This window comes from Betta splendens, chromosome 9 (genome assembly GCF_900634795.4).
Source record: "Betta splendens chromosome 9, fBetSpl5.4, whole genome shotgun sequence".
Lineage (NCBI taxonomy): Eukaryota > Metazoa > Chordata > Actinopteri > Anabantiformes > Osphronemidae > Betta > Betta splendens.
Window position 1 is genome coordinate 27,520,060 of NC_040889.2, and position 20,324 is coordinate 27,540,383.

General features: G+C 52.9%; 3 protein-coding genes across 8 annotated transcripts in view; 1 reads left to right on the forward strand and 2 right to left on the reverse strand.

Moving 5' to 3' along the window:
• Positions 1–9,472: 9,472 nt before the first annotated feature.
• Positions 9,473–11,028, forward strand: si:dkey-1k23.3 (heat shock protein 67B1). Its single transcript, XM_029163118.3, has 4 exons — positions 9,473–9,763; positions 10,085–10,148; positions 10,219–10,339; positions 10,473–11,028. Exons 1-4 carry the CDS (start codon positions 9,502–9,504, stop codon positions 10,935–10,937), a joined length of 912 nt encoding a protein of 303 aa, XP_029018951.1. The 5' UTR covers positions 9,473–9,501; the 3' UTR covers positions 10,938–11,028.
• Positions 11,029–11,594: 566 nt separating this feature from the next.
• hspb8 (heat shock protein b8) lies at positions 11,595–17,444 on the reverse strand. Of its 2 annotated transcripts, XM_029161699.3 has the most exons (4): positions 16,809–17,444; positions 16,430–16,772; positions 14,342–14,405; positions 11,595–12,301 (listed from the first exon to the last, which is right to left on the reverse strand). In XM_029161699.3, the coding sequence occupies exons 1-4, from the start codon at positions 16,926–16,928 to the stop codon at positions 12,136–12,138; spliced, it is 693 nt and encodes a 230-aa protein (XP_029017532.1). In that variant the 5' UTR covers positions 16,929–17,444; the 3' UTR covers positions 11,595–12,135. The 2 variants fall into 2 exon arrangements, with proteins under 2 accessions (XP_029017532.1, XP_029017529.1); XM_029161696.3 differs by having other exon boundaries at positions 16,430–17,444.
• Positions 17,445–17,585: 141 nt separating this feature from the next.
• Positions 17,586–20,324, reverse strand: part of srrm4 (serine/arginine repetitive matrix 4) — a 49,646-nt gene continuing 46,907 nt past the window's right edge. For all 5 annotated transcript variants that reach the window (XM_055511590.1, XM_055511588.1, XM_055511587.1 and 2 more), the window contains one exon: positions 17,586–20,020. In XM_055511590.1, the coding sequence (XP_055367565.1) occupies positions 19,756–20,020 (265 nt within the window). In that variant the 3' untranslated portion in view covers positions 17,586–19,755. The remainder of the gene's footprint in view (positions 20,021–20,324) is intronic.

A 20,324-nucleotide genomic window follows, 5' to 3' on the forward strand; every position in this document is an offset into this window, starting at 1 on the left:
CTGGAGGTCCGCCGGGACTGCGAACGGGCGCGACCCCCCTCCTGGAGGTCCGCCGGGACTGCGCGGGCGCGACCCCCTCCTGGAGGTGCGCCGGGACTGCAGCTGGCGCGACCCCCTCCTGGAGGTGCGCGGGGACTGCAGCTGGCGCGACCCCCTCCTGGAGGTGCGCGGGGACTGCAGCTGGCGCGACCCCCTCCTGGAGGTGCGCGGGGACTGCAGCTGGCGCGACCCCCTCCTGGGGGTGCGCGGGGACTGCAGCTGGCGCGACCCCCTCCTGGAGGTGCGCGGGGACTGCAGCTGGCGCGACCCCCTCCTGGAGGTGCGCGGGGACTGCAGCTGGCGCGACCCCCTCCTGGAGGTGCGCGGGGCTGCAGCTGGCGACGACCCCCTCCTGGGGGTGCGGGGGGGGACTGCAGCTGGCGCGACCTCCTCCTGGAGGTGCGCGGGGACTGCAGCTGGCGCGACCTCCTCCTGGAGGTGCGCGGGGACTGCAGCTGGCGCGACCTCCCCTGGAGGTGCGCGGGGGCTCTCCTGGAGGTGCTGAGGTGCGCGGGACTGCAGCTGGCGCGACCTCCTCCTGGAGGTGCGCGGGGACTGCAGCTGGCGCGACCTCCTCCTGGAGGTGAGCGGGGACTGCAGATGGCGCGACCTCCTCCTGGAGGTGCGCGGGGACTGCAGCTGGCGCGACCTCCTCCCTGGAGGTGCGCGGGGACTGCAGCTGGCGCGACCTCCTCCTGGAGGTGCGCGGGGACTGCAGCTGGCGCGACCTCCCTCCTGGAGGTGCGCGGGAACTGCAGCTGGCGCGACCTCCTCCTGGAGGTGCGCGGGGACTGCAGCTGGCGCGACCTCCTCCTGGAGGTGCGCGGGGACTGCAGCTGGCGCGACCTCCTCCTGGAGGTGCGAGCGGGGACTGCAGCTGGCGCGACCTCCTCCTGGAGGTGCGCTGGGGACTGCAGCTGGCGCGACCTCCTCCTGGAGGTGCGCGGGGACTGCAGCTGGCGCGACCTCCTCTTGGAGGTGCGCGGGGACTGCAGCCGGCGCGACCTCCTCCTGGAGGTGCGCGGGGACTGCAGCCGGCGCGACCTCCTCCTGGAGGTGCGCGGGGACTGCAGCCGGCGCCGCCTCCTCCTGGAGGTGCGCGGGGACTGCAGCCGGCGCCGCCTCCTCCTGGAGGCCGGCGGGCGCTGCCGCAACATGGCCGACAGAGACTGGAACGGCCGCAACATGGCCGACAGAGGCCGCAACATGGCCGACAGGGACTGGAACGGCATCTACTTGGCCGACAGGGACTGGAACGGCATCTACTTGGCCGACAGGGACTGGAACGGCATCTACTTGGCCGACAGGAACGGCATCTACTTGGCCGACAGGAACGGCATCTACTTGGCCGACAGGAACGACCTCTACTTGGCCGACAGGAACGACCCCTACTTGGCCGACAGGAACGACCTCTACTTGGCCGACAGGAACGACCTCTACTTGGCCGACAGGAACGACCTCTACTTGGCCGACAGGAACGACCTCTACTTGGCCGACAGGAACGACCTCTACTTGGCCGACAGGAACGACCTCTACTTGGCCGACAGGAACGACCTCTACTTGGCCGACAGGAACGACCTCTACTTGGCCGACAGGAACAGGAACAGGAACTAGAACGGCCGCAACATGGCCGACAGGAACGGCCGCAACATGGCCGACAGGAACGGCCGCAACATGGCCGACAAGAAACTGGGACGGCGTCTCCTCTGGAGCTGGCATGGCTACTTGCCGCTGCCGAGCTCGACGGAACAGACGTCGGGCCTGATCGGGTGTGCATAGCCCCTGTGCGACAGGTGGTGCCCTCTGGTTGGGACACGACCTGCGCGTGACTGAACTGAACCTGGACAGGAACGTGACTGGACTGAACTGGAACCGGGACAGGAACGTGACTGGACTGAACTGGAACCTGGACAGGAACGTGACTGGACTGAACTGGAACCTGGACAGGAACGTGACTCGACTGAACTGGAACCTGGACAGGAACGTGACTCGACTGAACTGGAACCTGGACAGGAACGTGACTCGACTGTACTGGAACCTGGACAGGAACGTGACTCGACTGTACTGGAACCTGGACAGGAACGTGACTCGACTGTACTGGAACCTGGACAGGAACGTGGCTCGACTGAACTGGGGCCGGAACAGGACTCGACTGAACTGGGGCCGGAACCGGACTCGACTGAACTGGGGCCGGAACCGGACTCGACTGAACTGGGGCCGGAACAGGACTCGACTGAACTGGGGCCGGAACAGGACTCGACTGAACTGGGGCCGGAACAGGACTCGACTGAACTGGGCTCGACTGGACTGAGACCTGGGCTGGGCTCGACTGGACTGAGACCTGGGCTGGGCTCGGCTGGACTGAGACCTGGGCTGGGCTCGACTGTACTGAGACCTGGGCTGGGCTCGACTGGGCTGAAGACTGAACGGGGCTCGACTGGACTGGAGACTGAACAGGGCTCGGCTGGACTGGAGACTGAGCAGCGCGCGGCTGAACTGGAGACTGAGCAGCGCGCGGCTGGACTGGAGACTGAGGACCGCGTGGGAGCAGGAAATCCTCCCAGGGAAACAACCATGGAGCTGGGCAGGTTGGTGCAGGCACGACGATCCGACGGGGCGGGGAGGAGGAAACCGAAACCATCGGCGGTGCGACCGGCGCTGGCGTGGTGCAGAGCGCGTCGCTTAGCTCGTCCGACTTCGCGCACAGTCGCTCATAGAGGCGACGAACACTGGGGTGATCTAACGCGGTGTCATCGTCCTCCAGCGTCAATATCGCCACCTCCACGGCGCAGCGCTGGTCCTTCGGGTTACTAGCCCGTCGGTAATCCTCCGCGAGGATCTCGAAATAAACATGTAGGTCGCTGGGTAGCTCGGCGCAGGTAAACTCCATACTTCCGCGGGAGAGTTATACTCGCCGTAAAAAAAAACAAGGAAAAACAGTCACTGACCTGACCGGAGGCTAAGTGCTGGCTGGGTCCAAGTTTGGCCAGATCGTTCTGTCAGGGGGCGGCAATGAAAGGACCCACATGCGCAGCACGGAGGCAGGGTTATGATCGAAAGGAAGTTTATTCTCCAAAGCACGGTCAAACGGTCCAGGTCATACACGGGAGGGCTTAAAGCAGTAACAAGGGGAGCAGGCAATCTCGAGTCCAATGTCCAGGCAGGGTTCGTACACAAAGAGGCTCAGCAAAAGTACAGGCAGGGATGAGACAAACTCACGGTCAATAGCAGTCCAGGGTCAGGCGATGAAACATACATACACTCATGGAACTCGAATACGCTGATGAAACTGGGACACTGAAGAAACACAAACAACGATCTGGCGGGGAACCGAGGACAAAGGTGGTGGTTAAATACAAAGTGAACTAATAGCCGATGAAGTGCAGGTGTGGATAATGCGGACCGGTACTAACAGGGAACAGCTGTGAGAAGAACAAAAACCGGAAGTAAGGCTCAAACCAAAAACAGAGACCGGGAGATTACCAAAATAAAACCGGAAACAACTAGACACAAAACCCAGATCGTGACATCCCTCAGACGCTCGTGACAACGGCCCGGCTGGTGCCGGAGCTCTACATGAAGGCTGAACAATAATGTGCTGAGGGGAGGAAGCAGGAAGCTGCCACGTTAATGACAGGCTGCGCTGTCTGGTGTGACGAGGAAATAAAAGGCGCACGAGAGGAGCCACGCGTCGGCAACATGCAAACACACAATCCAACTTTGTGCGTATGAAAACCGCAGAAGCTTCATTATGCCGTCTCTCGCCACCGTCCTTCCTTCCAGACAACAAGTTATTCATCGCTGAGAGAATCAGGACCACAAATCAGACGCCGAATCGAAAACATGTTGATTTGACGGGTGCTTAAAAGTTGATTGCAATGTAAAAAGGAGGCAGACGTGTTCGTGTGCATAAAGGAAGGTGGTGGTGATGCAGGAGGCAGTTCCTCCGCATCCTTGGGTGGCAGCTTGTTGCCAGGCAACAAAAGAGACAGGGTTCGTGGTAGGTGAGGGATCTTTACAGCGATTAGACCAACTAAGATGCTGAACCCACTCCCATCACAAAGACGGGAGCCGATCCAGCACCTCTATTAATGAAGTCCTGATTATGAATGGTGCAGGAGAATGCAGCAGAAACAGGCCTCGCGCTTGTGTTGACAAGACGGCGCGGGATGTTTCACGTCAACAAGCGGCAGACGGCGACAACACAAGCTGCTGCAGCCGTGAATGACAGAGAGGCTCAGACGAGGAGGAAGCAGCGCTCATTAGGCGTCTGCAGCGTCTGCTGGAGCAGAGCAGCATCACAGCAGCTCACTGCACGCTGGCGCCGAGAGGAGTCTGGGTTCAGGGATGCGCTACACACAGCGCTTTGTGTTGTGTAAAACCAAGTCATTCCTAATGCGGTTTATCTTTGGAATGTGAAGCAGATGGAAGCAAAGACCCTCGTCTTCCTCCAACAGGTCAGAAGGTTCCACTTCAGCCGGGTCTCGGCTGCTTCCTCTGTTTGTGGACTGACAGCCTCCGGGCTTCACACTCACTCAGACACCAGTGTTATGAAGCAGCTCGTTTCATCGTCAGCAAGAAGTAAGAAATAAAGAAATAAGTGACAAGTGTTCAGCTTTTTATTATGAAAATGCTCCAGACGTCGTCGCTGTCAAGGACAGATTCATGAAAAACTGCCTCTTTCTAGTTTTATATATTTCTGTCTGACATGAGCAACAATGAAAGTCTATTCGTTCTCAGGTGGAACATAAAATGAACCTGTGATGGAAGAGGAGACATTCTTTGTGCAGCTAAAGGTTTATAGAGCAGCGGCAGCAGCGACGGCGGCACAGGTTCCAGTGACATTTGCTGTGAAACCTTTGAATGAAACCAAATCATAGAATGGCTGTTTGTGCTGATGTGACTGAGCTGGGCCTAAAGTGCGACGGTGGAGCACATAAATGATGAATTCCCATGCAGACATTCTAATATGCAGCTTCGCTGAAACAGAGCGGCGCGTGTCAAACGCTCTCACCCAGCTGCTCGGGCAGAAAAACACACGCGCTGAAGAGGTTCGCTCCGGCCACAGACGCAGTCAGATGGATGAGCTTTAAAGAGCGGCGCTGACAGGAAATGAGCTGCCATTTGGCCCCTAAAAGCCATCACAGCCCAAATCACCACTACTGTATTCACTCGCAGGGATAAACAGCCACAACTCATCCGGGGCTTCGCTCCTCCTGTGGAATTGGCAACCTTTCCTATAACACCTGAATGAATAATTCAGCACCGGCTCTATCACAGGCCGTCAGAAATGTCAGCTGGTAGGAAGTTCCCTCAGACGCCCCTAGAGGAGGATGTGTGTGCACCCTGGAGGGGTTAGAGGGCTGCACACACATGCACACACACACACACACACACACACACACACACACACGCATGTACACATACAACACATGCACAGATACACACACGCACACACACACACACGCACACACACACACACACGCACACACACACACACACACACACACGCACACGCACACACACGCACACACACACACACGCACACACACACACACACACACACACACACACACACACACACTGGGCCAAATGCCACCTTGTTCTCCATGCCTCCACACAGAGCCACTGAAGGCTGAGTTCACCTGCAGTTTTCCTCTTTTCCGTGGCTTTTTCCATAAACTGGAGCTTCTGCAGCTCTTCACATGGAAAATTACACAAGAATCACAAACACACGTCAGCAATGTCCCCTGGAAAACTCACTTTACCCTCATTTCCCACACACCGACTGACGTCGCTCTGGCCTGGCGCGACCCCGGTGCTTCCCTGGGGAGACAGCGTCTGCTTGTTTTCCACACGGAGAGAAGCAAAATCTGAGACGAACGTGGAAAAAAAGGTGTGAGAACAAAGGAACGAGGCGCGTTTCAGTCTTCTTCTCTCTCATGAGTCGGTTCCACATGTGACCTTTGCAGAGGCACAACGGGCAACGGGCCAAGAGCAGAAACTGTGTCTCTAATATTACATGTTTTATGTAAATGACACATAATCAGCCAATTAGTCTCTACATAATCACAAGTTAAAAACGGACATTTTCTACAGCATAAATTAGATGAGCGGCTGTGAGAGGAGTCTGGACGCGAGCTTAATGATGTGCAGTCACACCTTCCTTCCTCCTGTGGAATCTGGAGGTTTGCTGTAAACGGACTGGCCTAATATCGCTGGCGGGTCATCGGCAGTGGCCTGTGAACAGATCAGCAGAGGAAGAAAGCAGGCGTCAGCGTGGATTCAGAGCATTAAATGAAAAGCACGTGTTCACAGTCAAAAAGCAAAGAAAGCAAAGAAAGCGTCTTTGCTTTTATGGCTTCACGAAGCACAATGACCCCATTAAAAACAAGCACATCTGTAAAAAACCTTCTTTCACCTCATCAGCTGCTGCAACGTTCAGTCAAGTGCCTCAAACTGACCACGGATCAGTGGCTAAACATCATGTGTTGTTCCAGCTCCGTCCTGGGCCCACTTCATTTTACTCCACACGTTCACTCGGCTCCAGAAGCCACAATAACCTCATCACAGAAAGTCGAGCTGCAGAAAGCGAACGCTGAACTGAATCTGGTTAAAAACGTCCAAATGTCACAGCTATCGATATGTGACGTCGCCACGGCGACGCGGCAACGTCGCCATGCGGTGCTGAAGAAGAGGAGGTGTTGAGAGCAAACAGGCCTCGGCCTCAGGCTTCACTCCCAGCAGCCGCCCGGCTCCACCCTGGCCTCCCTCCACCTTCCTCCTCACCCTCTTTCTCCTCATCCTCCCTCTTGTCGCCACGTGCGTCTCCTGATGGATGAACTCATTTGCAGCAAATCTCTTTCGGGTCAATCCGGGACCCTGTTTTTGCCTTTCTGCTCCGTCTGTGGACAAGGAGAGTATAGGCTGCAGCCCATGAAAAGGCTTTGAATAGGTAAAAACACACGGAGCAGGCTGAGTATGGTGTTTGTACTAACAACAATGTAAATGCGATAAGGGAGCAGGACACAAGGTCCGATCAGCTGGACTGGATACGTACGTAACATCTAAGTTCAGGGGTGCGTCTGTTTCACCTCCGACTCCACAAATACATTTTATAATATGTGTCATTTGTGTCGTCTCACTATTCGTCTCCACGACAGGCACACAATAACTTTGATGGATGCAGAGTCCACAGGAACAAACCAGCCGTTGGACACGTCGTCCCCGTGATGCATTAGCTTCAAACATCCATGTTTGAGGCCCTGCAGCTGGACCGCTGTCATCCCACAAAGGTGAGGTCTGACTTCAGATGCTGGTCAGTGGCAGCAGGTGTGGGGCTCACGCTCAGAAGAAGGAAAACTGGGCCTGGAAACCAGAAGCACGTCTGCAACGCGTTCCATCTGAGCTGAAAAATCTGCTTTGCAACAGATTGATGTGAACGTGTCGAAGGATTAATGTCCATTAAAAGGAGGGAAGTGACTGGTGTTGGATGGGCTCTGTGCAGCGTGGGGGGGGGGGGGGGGGGGGGGGGGGGGGGGGGGGTCTCGATGCACCAGATACACAACCTCTGCACTCACACAGACAGACGGGAACACATCACTTGACAAGGGTGTTAACGGTTCAAGGGAAGAAATGCAAGAAGACGTCTGATCTCCAGCGGCTCAGACGATCAGAAGCTCCCAAGAAGAACAGAACCTTCTTTAAAATGGTTTTATTGTGGGCGAGATGAAGAAGCTACCAGACAACTTTGAGGCTAAAGCGGAGTCTAGACATCAACATGATGAGGTGATGATGCGTTAACAGGGTCTGGAAGAGGCTGTGCTTATTTACACACAAACTGGTCCATCTGAATTGCATCATCCCATCAGTTTGTGCAGCTGGAGACGCAGAAGACGCCACGCAAACACAGGGGTCAAAGGTCAGCTCTCACCAAAACCCGACACCACGCCGGGAGTGGTTCCTGATCAGGTCTGGTACCTCATAATGATTAGAATAATAATCAGTGTGTGTCCAGAGGCTGTGAGGGGAAATGAAGTCTGTCCTTTCAGGTCTAAATCCCATTTTAAACACATTTAACCTTTTTCTTGTCACTGTTCCACCTGTGAGAACCGCTGACCTTTACCAGAGTCTAAGACGTACAGAATAACACACAGACTGAATCTGTTCAACTGTCCAACAGTTTAATGAATTTTAAAGGTTGAACCCATACACGGAATGTTTGGTGATTCAGGGCAAACTTGTGGATTGAGCCTGTGTGAACTTCAGTCCTCTGGTTGTGAACGATCCCTGCAGGTTTCACTAACTGGAGCCCAGCAGGTCCACATTTTGGTGTTTGTTGTGTCTAAGTCAATTTGACTGAAGCTTTAAGTCAGTGTTGTGGCCACTGGGTTCTGATCAGCCACAGGTCAATGGGACCTGAGATCCTGGAGCAGTTCTGTGGTCCAACAACAGTCTGCTTCAGAACCGGTCCCAGTGAGAGCCAGGGTTCTGACCCTTCGGTTGAGCTTCTACCGCCCGAGAGCGCAGTCCTCCTCAAACGTGAACCTGGAAAAGTCAGATCACACCTGTAAAATTCAAATCTCTGTGATCCGATTTGTCTGATCCAGACAGAGCGAAGCGCGGGTCAGTCCGCAGAGATGCACGACTCCACCCTGCGCCGCTAATTAACAGCCAAACGAGAAGTGATCGCTGGAATCGGCCTCTGCTGTTTGGCTGCACGACGCCAGGGTTTAAATGCTGCGTCAGTTACAGCTGCTGAAGATGAGACAGTAAAAACTGAACTACATCACAGTAGCGTCCTTCTATGGAACAGAGGTGATTTTAGCTGCAGCTACTTTAGAGCAGAGTATGAAAACCTTATGGTTTGGATGGAAACAGGACGGAGGCCTCACAGGCAGCAGCTCCCACTTTAACCTCATCCACAGACAGAACGCACACGCAAACATCTGTTCAATCTGCTCTGCGCTCCGGCCGACAGGAAGTCGCCATCTCAGGCCATGAGCCGCTGACGAGTCTGTCACACTTGATGAAGGAGGGAACGGCAGCCATTCCGTGTGAGGGCGATTCATCGTCTGCACCGAGCACGAGCAGGAGGGGACGGTTGGCGCTCGTGCTCCAGATGCTCGAGGCCTCAAATGAAGGAGGAGACGCTGGATCAGGACCAGACCGATCGGCCCCGTCACCGCCGGCAGAATGGACTTCACCGGGACGTGAGAAGGAGCAGCGTCCGTTCAAGGAGGAGCGGCCTCTGGCAGATCAGATCAGAGCTATTTGCCATCAGGCCCTGAAAAGCTATAAATACAGCTAATGAGTGGCCGGCTGCTTCGGGCCAGCGAGAGGCAGCGGCCCTGCACCCGTCGGCCCGCGCCCACACCCACAGGGCCGCTATATAAAGCCCCATTGCTTCCCCTCAGAACCCGACCGGGGTCCTGCGTGTTTCTGGGTCTCCCTCCCTGCAACATGGCTGAAGCCCATGCTGAGCTGTGCGGGGACCCCCTGAGGAGGCGGCGGCAGCCGGGCCCAGTCCTCCGTCAGGATCCAGACCGGCTCCAGAACCGCACGCCCGCCCCCCTGTTCGTGCCCTTCATCACCGGGCCGGCGCCGCGGCCCATTCAGAAGATGAGCCAGGAGCAGCACATGTGGAGGGTGGACCTGGACGTGGCCCACTTCTCCTCCGCCGACATCTCTGTCAGCGTCAGACGCGGCTTCTTGGAGGTCGAAGGTGCGGAACGATTTGCTTATAGCTCTGTTAATTAAATAACATTCAACATTCTCTCTATTAATATCACTAATTAGTTTCTCCTCTGATAAAACATTAATAATCTCATCGAGTCTTTGAAGACTTCTCTCAGTCCCCTTGAACTAAACACTGATGGACGGGAAGCTGAATGCAACAAAATTAGAAAGCTTAAATAATGTGCTCAGGGAAATTAAAATCACAGCTCTGTGGCAGAAATTAATTTCTGTGTTGAGTGGTTTCTCAGTTGCCGGATTCCTCCGTACGTCCTCACGTTCTTCCCCATAAACGCTGATCCATCCCCAGGGAAACACGGCGAGAGGCCGGACGAGCACGGATCCACTGCCAGATGTTTTACAAGGAAGTTCAGGTACGTGAAGGCCGAATGCAGCACAGCCACGTGTGACGTGTGACTGAAGCCTCGCCTCGGTCGCCTCCAGGCTTCCGTCTGAGCTCGACGTTGCCAGAATGACCTCCACGCTCTCTGTGGACGGGATCCTGACGGTGGAAGCTCCGGTTCCTGAAGCCTCCGTTCCTGCCGCCGTCATCATTCCCATAAAGGTGACGCCTGTTGGTTCAGTTGATGAGACCGTCTGTACAGCTCCGATTTATATGTGGTTCATCTCCTCTCATTAGAAGCAATTATTTCATTTTATTGCTGACATTTCTTTTACACGATTATGCGCGAATGCAGGTGGAGATAGAGACAGAAGACAGCCCCGAGACGGACCCAGACAGCAGCGGAGCGCCGGAGGCCCAGAGGCTTCTGGGAACGCTGGAGCCGGAGGATTATGGGAAGGACTCTCCACTGGAGGAGCCTGGTGACAGAGCCCCTCCCGGCAGCAGCTCAGCTGAGCCTCAGCCGCGTGACGGGAGCAGGGAGCAGGAGGAGACCCGTGGGAAGCCAGCTGCAGAGTCCCACCCTTCAGCGTCTGCAGATGGCGGCGACACACAGCGTTGTCAGGGTTCCTCCGAGCACCGCGAAGCAACGCAGAGCCAGGAGTCCCCAGACGCGCTCACACCCGAAGAGCCCGCGCCCGAGCGAATGAGCGGCGAGAGCCAGAAAAGCCGGCGTGAGGAGCCGGAGCCGGGCCAGAGTCAGGCGGGCCAGGTCCAGAGCCGGGAGCCGGAGGTTCCCCTCACTCAACGGGCAGAGTAGAGCTTCAGCAGAGCAGCTCGCTTTGCTACAAACCCAATAATCAGCAGCCATCGCTCTAAATGTGCTTTAATAAAAATAGCATCTGAAAATACGTGTTTTGATCTCCTCCTTTGTCTTAAACCAAAGTGTAGCATATCTATGGGTTTTATAAATAGATGATATCATTATTATAAGACTCTGATTCAAAGTTAGTATATGATATTAGTGCAGTTTAAAGCAGGTCGTTGAGCAGGTTCAGCTTCGAGCCCTTGACGCTAATCACTATACGTTTGAACAGCTGTGCATTATTCACTTGGACAGGATCAACCTGCCCCGGAGGAAAGTGGCACCGATTATACGGTTGCCGTGGCAACACAAATCCATACACGCTGTCTGATGCCAACGAGTGCCACGGCGGAGCTGCCACTCAGGAACCTCAGGACCCGATCCGCTCACCGCTCCGGATCCAGAACAGCAGCAGAACAGCTCCTTTTGCATCATCGCCGGATGGAGCGGCCCGGCCCGTTCTGCAGCACACACCGGTACCAGTCTCACCCGGCGCTAAGCCCTCGCTAATCTGCCGCCCGCTTCCCTCTGTGATCCGCTGCGGCTCCGCGGATCCCTGGATCCCTGGATCTGTGCCCACGAGAGGCACGGCTCAAAGAAGACACACGGAGAGACTGGCTGCACGCTTTTATTGCATCAGCCAAAACAAAGGCACCACAATGGAGGAGGAAGGAAACAAATGTCTTTGGCAACGACTCGCTCCGTCCCTTCCAACAGCCACGCAGCCGTCGGCTCAAATAGAAAAGAAAACACAGGCGGGAGCGTCAGAGCAGCAGTGATGACGAACCACACGGTAACGTCTATTTACAACGATGCACACGGCAAAAAGTGGCTTCATTTAGTTTCTTGTCAGTTTAAGAGACATTCATTAACTCAAAAACAGCAAAAGGTAGAACTGAGTGTAATCAAGACACGCGAGTAAATAAAGGCACATGTATTTAGATTTAAATCACAACCAACAGATCTCACCATTAAATCATCCTTATGTTAAAATAAATAGTGATACTGAACGAATGAGGCAACATTAAAGCTTAGATTAGGCTTTAGATTAGACTTTGTGAAGTTTGGCCTTTGCAGCTCTAACGCGGAGCTCGCTGTTCCTCCAGCAGACGTGTGCTCACTGAATCTGGAGGTGTGCGTCGCTGCCGCGCCCTCACACGGCGGGCGCCTCCTGGGGCCGCAGCGCCTCGGCCTCCGGCAGCGCCGCCGCCTCGCTGCTGAAGAGGCAGTAGGGCGGCGTCTGCCGGGCCTCGATGATGAGGACGCCCTCCGGGGACAGCGAGGCGAAGACCGTCAGAGGGTCCACGTCCACCGGGATCCTGTGGAGAGAAGCCATAAGTTAGTCTGTGCCTCCAGAGCCTCCAGTCGTTACACAACCCGCTTTGCTCAGGGTGTTCTGAGCCACTAAAAGCGTTCACTGTCAGACTCTGCTTCACCCTGAGGGTCAGAGGAGCAGCGGGCCTCTCGTTTGCATGTTTGTCTGCAGCGGCGCAACAGCCGCATGTTTGCATCTGTTTATTTCATCTGCAGCTGCTTCGGCGTCGGCTTCTTTCTGCGCTCTTTGCTTCACTTGTCGACACTCCTCCTGCTGGAAATGTTAGATTTCTCAGAGCTCAGTGGGATAATTGGCTCCAAAAACCGACAGCGAGACACAAAGTGTTGATGGGAAATCAGCCAAAGCTGCAGAATGGGAGGGTTTCATTTCATTACTGCATCTATAAACACGTCAAAAACTAAAACCCGCAACAGACGTTACAGACGTACTGTGATGCAGTCACCTGAATGTAACATGCAAGAAATGTACGACTAATAACTAACTAACGTAATAATTCACCAGAGGAGCACACACACACGCACACACACACACACACACACACACACACACACACACACACACACACACACACACACACACACACACACATACACACACACACACACACACACACACACACACACACACACACACACACACACACACACATACACACACACTCTCTCTGGTCTCTGTCAGACGTCGTGGCCAAATATGGCGTTGGTGGATTCGCAGTGTGAGGCCACGTGTTGAGCTGCTATAAACACCAGGCTTCTGGCTGCAGGACGCTGCCACTCTCCTCTTCCTTCATTAACCGAGCTGCAGCCTCCGACTGAACCGGGTCACAGCGGAGGCCAGGAAGCATCCACCGCTTCCACTAAAACAAGCAAAAAGCGGGAGAAAAAGCTGGAGCCGCTGTGACAACATGAAACCACGGTCACCTTCACGAATGGAGCAATGTTTGACTCCACTGGATTAGTTTGAGCTTAGTGAACCTAAAAAAGAGACAAGCGGGTGTGAGCTCAGTCTACACACTGAGAGACTCCATTTAAACCTGGGTTCTTGGTGCAAGTAATGCTGAATATGTTTATCAACTCCAGCCTCCCCCTCCTCCTCCTCCCTCTCCTCTTCCTTCCCCTCCTCCTCCTCCTCCTCCAACTCCTCCTCCTCCTCCAACTCCTCCTCCCTCTCCTCCTCCTCTTCCTCCTCCTCCTCCTCCTCTTCCTCCTCCTCCTCCTCCAACTCCTCCTCCCTCTCCTCCTCCTCTTCCTCCTCCTCCTCCTCCCTCTCCCCCTCCTCCTCCTCTTAAATAGCCTACAGCCGTGAAGCATAGTTGCCCTGCTGCCAAAGTCAAATCATGGGCCCATTACGTGGGACTCCAGCAGAAAGCTTATCTGTTTATTTACCTGTGGCAAGTGCACATTTTATCTCAGCCATTGATTCTGTACAGCTGCCAAAAAGCCGCCTCCTGAGAGCAGAAAGTGTGAAGCTGAGCCCGGTGACCTCAGGTCAGAACGCTACCTTTGCCCTCAGAACCGCTCCAACAACTTGTTTAGTTAATGACTGGTGAAAAACTGCTGGACAGAAGAATCCACTTAGACTCCAGTCTTTTTACTGCTCACATGTTGGTCTTATATTGTACTTTAGGCCTATTCCTGAATGACAAACACCCCACAGCGCTGAGCGTCTGCTTTGGGACCGGCTATGGTTCTGGAGCGGCAGGTTTCACGTTACCGCCTGTGAAAGCGCCCGCAGACGACGTCGCTGTTGGACTAAAGGAACCGTGCACTGCGTTTGTGCATCAAGGACAGTTATTTATACGCCGCATCAACCCCTCCCTCCCTCCGGTGCCGACGCCCCCGAGGTCTAATGAACAGTGTGGGAGACGCGAGTGCCGGTGATGAGCCCACAGGAAATGAGCGGAACCGGAGTGACGCGATTCACACACAGTCTGAGGTCCCGGCACCGGAGCCCCACTAGTGGACGCGACCTGGAGGCTGAGGCCTGATGGGCCCCACATCAACCACCACTGGAGTCCACTCACTGTATCTTCTTTGTGAAGTTCTTGGTCACTATGCCTCCTGCCTCCTGCTTCTCCTCATGTGTCCCTGTGTGGAAGAAGACAGAGACTTTAGAGACCATGTCAGTGTAATGGTGAACGCGTGGAACAGACGTGTCCCTTGGTTCCAGCGTGTGTTCTTCTACACACACACACACACACACATACACACGCTGGTCTGAACCCCCACCTTTATGGCTCCACCCGACAACCCCACAATGACGGCAGCGCGACGGTGAAGTCATGAGACTGTTATAACAGCGCCGTCATGACTTAAGACGTAGAATTGGTCCCCCGATCGCCTCCCTGAGACATTTGATGAATGACTGAGTCCAACGAGGAGCTGCCTCTCCCTCATTTCATGACAGCGCTGTCAGATTCCAGCGCTCTGTGTAATGGTGTGCTCTGGGAGCAGAGGCGACAGTCGCAGCCTCCTGGTGCGGAGGTGAAGGACAGAGCTGCTGTTTGCTGCTGAGACGGGTTTCAGTCGACGCGCCTGGTTTCACCTGCTTCACGACTACGCTATCGCACGCGAAGCCCTCAGTCATTTGCTGTTGCCTCCCATTAGCACAAAGTGAGCACACATCCTAAAAGCCTCCATCAGAGGCCTTGATGCTCAGCTTCAACCTAAGGTCGCAGTAATAACAGAACGCTGAAATCCAGAGGTGCTAAAGAAATTATTACATTTAAACTCCAGCATTGAGCTCATACGTACAATTTAAGGGACTTTTCATTTGAATCTAATGGTCAAACAAACCTACAGTATATTATTATGGATCAACTACAAAAACCTGTTTGTTAGAGATCGCTTTTCCAGTTTGCCTTGAACAGAACATCGTCATCTGCTAAAGCTCCATCTTTGTTGTTGTCCAGAGATCAGATGAGACAGGGGCACAGATGGAACGGCCCACTTTTAAAAACGTTATCTGAGTCACTCGGGGAAGAAAACGATCACATGTGGGTCACAGAATGTGTCCAACAGCTGTTGATGAGCTTCATCCCTCGTCAACATTAATGTGAACCTTGGACCTAAATGGGCTGCTGTGGAAGCGTTCGTGTTCTGGGTTAATCGGGTCAAGCAGCTTCCCTCTGTGTCCGTCTCTGTGGGTTCTGGCATTAAACATTCAACCAGACAGAAACAGGCTGTTAAAGGTTAGCTCCAGCGCGAACACTTCCTCCGAGCCTGTTCCACGCTCCCAGTCACACTCTTAGAATAAAGGTCGGGCCCAACATGGCGCTGATTGAACGACCCAACTGGCATACCAACGTCGTGTTTAAAAAAAACCCGGGCCGGGGCCGGCTGTCCTCTGCGGCCTCTTTGGACCGGGGAATCCCTGGAATTCATCCACGAGCGCGGAGGCGGAGACGAAAGCGGCCGAGAGGAGCCCTGGTTCCAGAACGTTCTGTTGTGTTAACGGCAGAAGTGTCTTCCTGTTGTCGAGGACCTTGCCTTAAATCTAAATCGAGAGCACGGGTGACTCAGGGAAAGATTCTCCAGGAATTTGAAACAGGTGCTGGAGCTTGAGGATCTGCTGCCAACATCGAGGCCCAGTCCCCGGACGCTGAGCGGCGCCTGCTCCACCACAGGGCGTTTACACTGTTAGAACCAGGACCCACTCAGCTCCTGCTGATGCCGGGGTCCATTAGGAGCAGATAGAGTTTGTGTAACTGGTGCAATCAGTGCCGTGTGGCCAATACAAAGTTCCCTCCACTAATTATCTGGCTCCAGTTTTTTGTTCTTTCTAGTCTTTAGATCTGGGTTGTTGAATACAATTATTATAGACATATATATAAAACAATAAGCTATATATATAGTATACATAAATAAAAACATCAAACTCATAATGATTTGCTAATATATGTGAGCGTGTTCTATTCTTTTTATTTGCCCCATTTACAGCTAGTTTTGACACCACGTTCTTTGAGTTCTAAAAATATTTTTTTCACATCACTGTGAATTGATGGTTGTCACTGGGACAAATTACCACGTGCGCTCACTCGCATGTCAAGTTTCTCGTCTTTTAAAGAGCCCACGTGAACCTGACGACACACGTCCCGTTCCTCCCGACTCACCTGACACTTCGACGAAGCCGTCCCTCGTCTTGACGTGTAATTCCTCTGCTTTGAAGCTGTGGACGTTCACGCAGACCTTCCACGGCTCCCCGTCGGTGGTGACCGGGGAGCTCCTGGAGCAGGGCTCCGCGTACCTGCTGGTGTACAGCGGGGAGCCTCCCGGCGACGGACGCTGCGGGAAACCGGTGCGTAACGAGCCGCCGAAGGGCGACGAGCTGAGGCGCGAGCCTAAGCGGCCCGGACGGGCCCAACCGGGCCAGTCCATGGACAGGTCATCGGGGAAAGGTGGCATCCCAAAGTCATCCTCCATAAACCGGGAGGGGAGCTGGTCCCTGAACGGAGCCTGGTCCCTGAACGGAGCCTGGTCCCTGAACGGGGCCTGGTCCCTGAACGGAGCCTGGTCCCTGAACGGGGACTGATCCCTGAACGGCGACTCTCCGAACGGATCCCTGGGAAACCTCTGCCGGTTTCCCATCGTGTAGAAGTCTCCCTCTGCCATGTCCAGCTGACCTCGAAGCAACGCGAAGTTCGACTATTTGCAAAAAAAAAACTTCAACCAAACGTTCTCTTTAAACTTTCTGTGGAAAAACTTGAACCCCGTCGGATCACGCGCGTCACGTTTACGCACGCAGTCACCAGTTGATCCAAAAACAAAACCAAGAGCGCGCACCGAGTTATTGAAGCGTCTTCACTCAACTAATCCAACTCCTTCTGGCTGTAGGTTTTATATGGGGGACGACTTCTGAGACGACGAGTCTGCGGGGAACAAGTATCCGGAAAGTGCTGGGAGGATCAGAAGAACCCACACTGCAAAAAATAGCAACTCGGGAAGAACCAACAAGAACTTCAGCCACGAAAAGCTTCACATCCAGAAAGACGAAAGATTTGACCTGCTTACAACCTATTTTACTCTAATTGGACATGGTCAGCTGATCATCTGGGCCGAAGAACAGATTTCAGGATGAAAAAACTTTGATATGTGGGTATTTTTTGCAGCGCAGACAACAGCTGACCGCAGACCAGCCCCCAGTTCCAAATCCAGTTACGGTGCACGTCCTCCCGCGGTGACTCACCGGCTTTTTAATAGAAAATACGGCTGATGTTCAGGTCAAACGCGCTGATGTCACAGGACACATAAAAGAAAACAGCTCAGGAGTCAGATTTGGCAAGAACGTCTGTATTTACCTCGAGAAACACGCGTAAAAGAACCGCATTCACAATAGAACACACGACTGCACCGGCGTTTATTCAGAGCTTGGTTTTATGTCGCTCATTCTGAACACGCAGTGGAGGGGACTGGATTTCACGGGGTTGTGGCGGGGACAATTCAATTTCCAGGTGACACATTATTACAATGTGCAGCCCACACTGACACAAGATAACATGTGACAGTATGAAAAACATATGCTTCTGCAATATGCTCGCTCATACGGAAAACAGGAGGAGTACGCATCATTTAACACCCAAAGCTCTACTGCTATGACCTTGTTACTGGGAAATTCAAAATAACAAATGTTCAGATGGATTAAAGCACAAAGACGTCTAGATTCCACCGACTGATGTCTAATGGGGAGATTATCTCCTCCGAACCAACAATTTAACATCCAGCAAATCCCAAATCACATTCTGTAACTCATAATAACACATTTAGAATAATTTATACGCTGCCGATGCGTATTTACACCACAGTAATTACATATAGGAAATTATTTTCCACAGGAGCCAACGTAGACGTCCACTGTGAGACGGGTTCATCAAAGTTCATCAGCGCGACGACACAAATCATCCGCTGACTCCAGTCGGCATCAGTTCATAGTTTATGGAGGAGCTCTGTGCCAAGTTCTTTCCTTTTCCAGTGTCATATTTCCCTCATTTGTACAATTTGGATGACATTCAGGAAAATAAGTTGAGTATTGAGTGCATAGAGAGCAGTCTGTCAGGCCTGGAGCAGTTCTACAGCCAGGATGATGGATTAAAAATCATTCTGAAAGATAAATCTCTTGATTATACGAAAAAGCAGAACTTCCGTTAAACTTTTTGCAGTTTTGAAATTAATATTAAAGGAACAGTTTGACAATTTGAGAAATGTGCCTACTTGCTTTCTTGCCAAGAGTAAGAGATGAAGATCGATGTCACTCACACCTGTGGGTAAACAGCGTCTGTTCAGCGAAGTTAGACCTACAAGCTTCATATTTAACAAACTAATGACGCTGGTGTTGAGCTTCTCATTGAACACTTGGCAAGAAAACAAGACATTAAAAAAACAAACACAAACTCAAAGCAGGAAAACGCGTCCGGGATTAATGAGCAGACGTTTTAGAATAACAATAACAACAGTTGACAGTGTTGCATAGAAAAATTGACCAGTACCAGGGAGGACAATAAATATTAAATAAGTAATAAATATGTATGATGCTGCACAAAACAGCAACAAAAACAGAAGATGCATGTGTTTGGTTCAAGATACATACTGCAGCAAGAAAACACTATTCAAGTAAATGACTTATTACTAAATAAATGATGTTTAAAATGCTGCAAACAGATGAGATCTGCTCTTCCATCTGACACACAATAATAATTACAGACAGCTGAAGGTGTGACTTCCTGTCTAGCGCGTGTTTGCCGTGAAAGCATGGCGCTTCCTGTGACGCGGTGCAGCGCTGGTCCACGCGCCTCCCTGTCCCCACGCTCTGTTTTGATTGCTCTCTGTTGCGTTGCATGGACTGACATTTCAATTGTTTTCCACTTGATCAGAGGATAAATTAATTTGACATTTGAGCTGACAGGCAGTTTGCTCGCTGTCGGGACGCCCTCATTGTTTCATTTTTCAGAGGAAACATGTTCGCTCTCCACCGTGTGAAGTGCTGAGATCAGAGCAATAATCCGTTCCCCTTTTTCCCAACAATCCATCCGGAGCCATTTGCAAACACATTGATCAAATGGCTCAAATGTGACCTTACCTCTGGGTGCAATGCACATAAATAACGACGAGGGACGGTCCGGTACGTTCCTTTGTATTGCCGGTTTACTGGATCTGCATTATGTCTATAACAGACTAGACCTAATAAAATAAACACAGGAACTTATGGCAACGTCAGCTGACGAACAGCAAGAACAAAGCTCCTCTGAAGTCATTCTTGCTTTTGTATAATCGAAAAGAACAGTCTCAGGCCATTTTGAACGCTGAATCAGGAGGATGCAGAAGAAAGCAAACAAAGACATTCAGTCTGTGGGTATGGAACACACACACACACACACACACACACACACACACACACACACACACACACACACACACACACACGTGTTTCTGCTTCAATCTCCAGCTAGTGCCTGGTTTTGTTGCGTTTGTTCAATGATCCACGGCTGCGGCTGCGACTGCGGGTCCCAAAGATGGAGTTCCAGGATGAACTACGGCTGTAGCTCCTGTAGGACGCGTAACTGTGGCTCCGGCTGCGGCTGCGGCTGCGGCTGACGCTGTGGATCAGGCTGCGACTGCGGCTGAAGAGGCTGCTCCAGGACGACACGCTGGTGGAGCGACTGCTGGAGGACGGACTGGGGCGGAAGTATGGAATGGGCCGCTTTCTGGCACTGTGGACAGTCAGACAGAAGACAGTGAAAGCATGGGTACCAGGAAGGACTCCGCTAGGTCTGCTGGAGGACGCCACTTCTCAGTAGAACATTGACCACTGCAGCTTTACAGATGTTCAACCTAAAGGATTTGGATATTTTCAAACTCGTTCAAACTCTTTTCCTGCCCGTTTGTTCTGCTTTTGACCGGAAGACACAGACTATATTGAGGGGACAGGATGGGGACGAGGAGGAAGAAGACGAGGTTTACTGATGTGGGGAGCTGCAAAAGTTTGGTTTGACAGAGAAAGAGCCAGTGAATAAA

What these genes read in the sequence shown, in the direction of transcription:
- si:dkey-1k23.3 (XM_029163118.3), top strand. Translation starts at nt 9,502, where the DNA reads ATGGCTGAAGCCCATGCTGAGCTGTGCGGGGACCCCCTGAGGAGGCGG. An exon ending in CGGCTTCTTGGAGGTCGAAG is followed by an intron (nt 9,764 to 10,084) that starts GTGCGGAACGAT and finishes ATCCATCCCCAG; the next exon opens with GGAAACACGGCGAGAGGCCG. An exon ending in TGTTTTACAAGGAAGTTCAG is followed by an intron (nt 10,149 to 10,218) that starts GTACGTGAAGGC and finishes GGTCGCCTCCAG; the next exon opens with GCTTCCGTCTGAGCTCGACG.
- hspb8 (XM_029161696.3), bottom strand. Translation starts at nt 16,928, where the DNA reads ATGGCAGAGGGAGACTTCTACACGATGGGAAACCGGCAGAGGTTTCCC. An exon ending in CGGCTTCGTCGAAGTGTCAG is followed by an intron (nt 14,406 to 16,429) that starts GTGAGTCGGGAG and finishes TCTTCCACACAG; the next exon opens with GGACACATGAGGAGAAGCAG. An exon ending in AACTTCACAAAGAAGATACA is followed by an intron (nt 12,302 to 14,341) that starts GTGAGTGGACTC and finishes TTCTCTCCACAG; the next exon opens with GATCCCGGTGGACGTGGACC.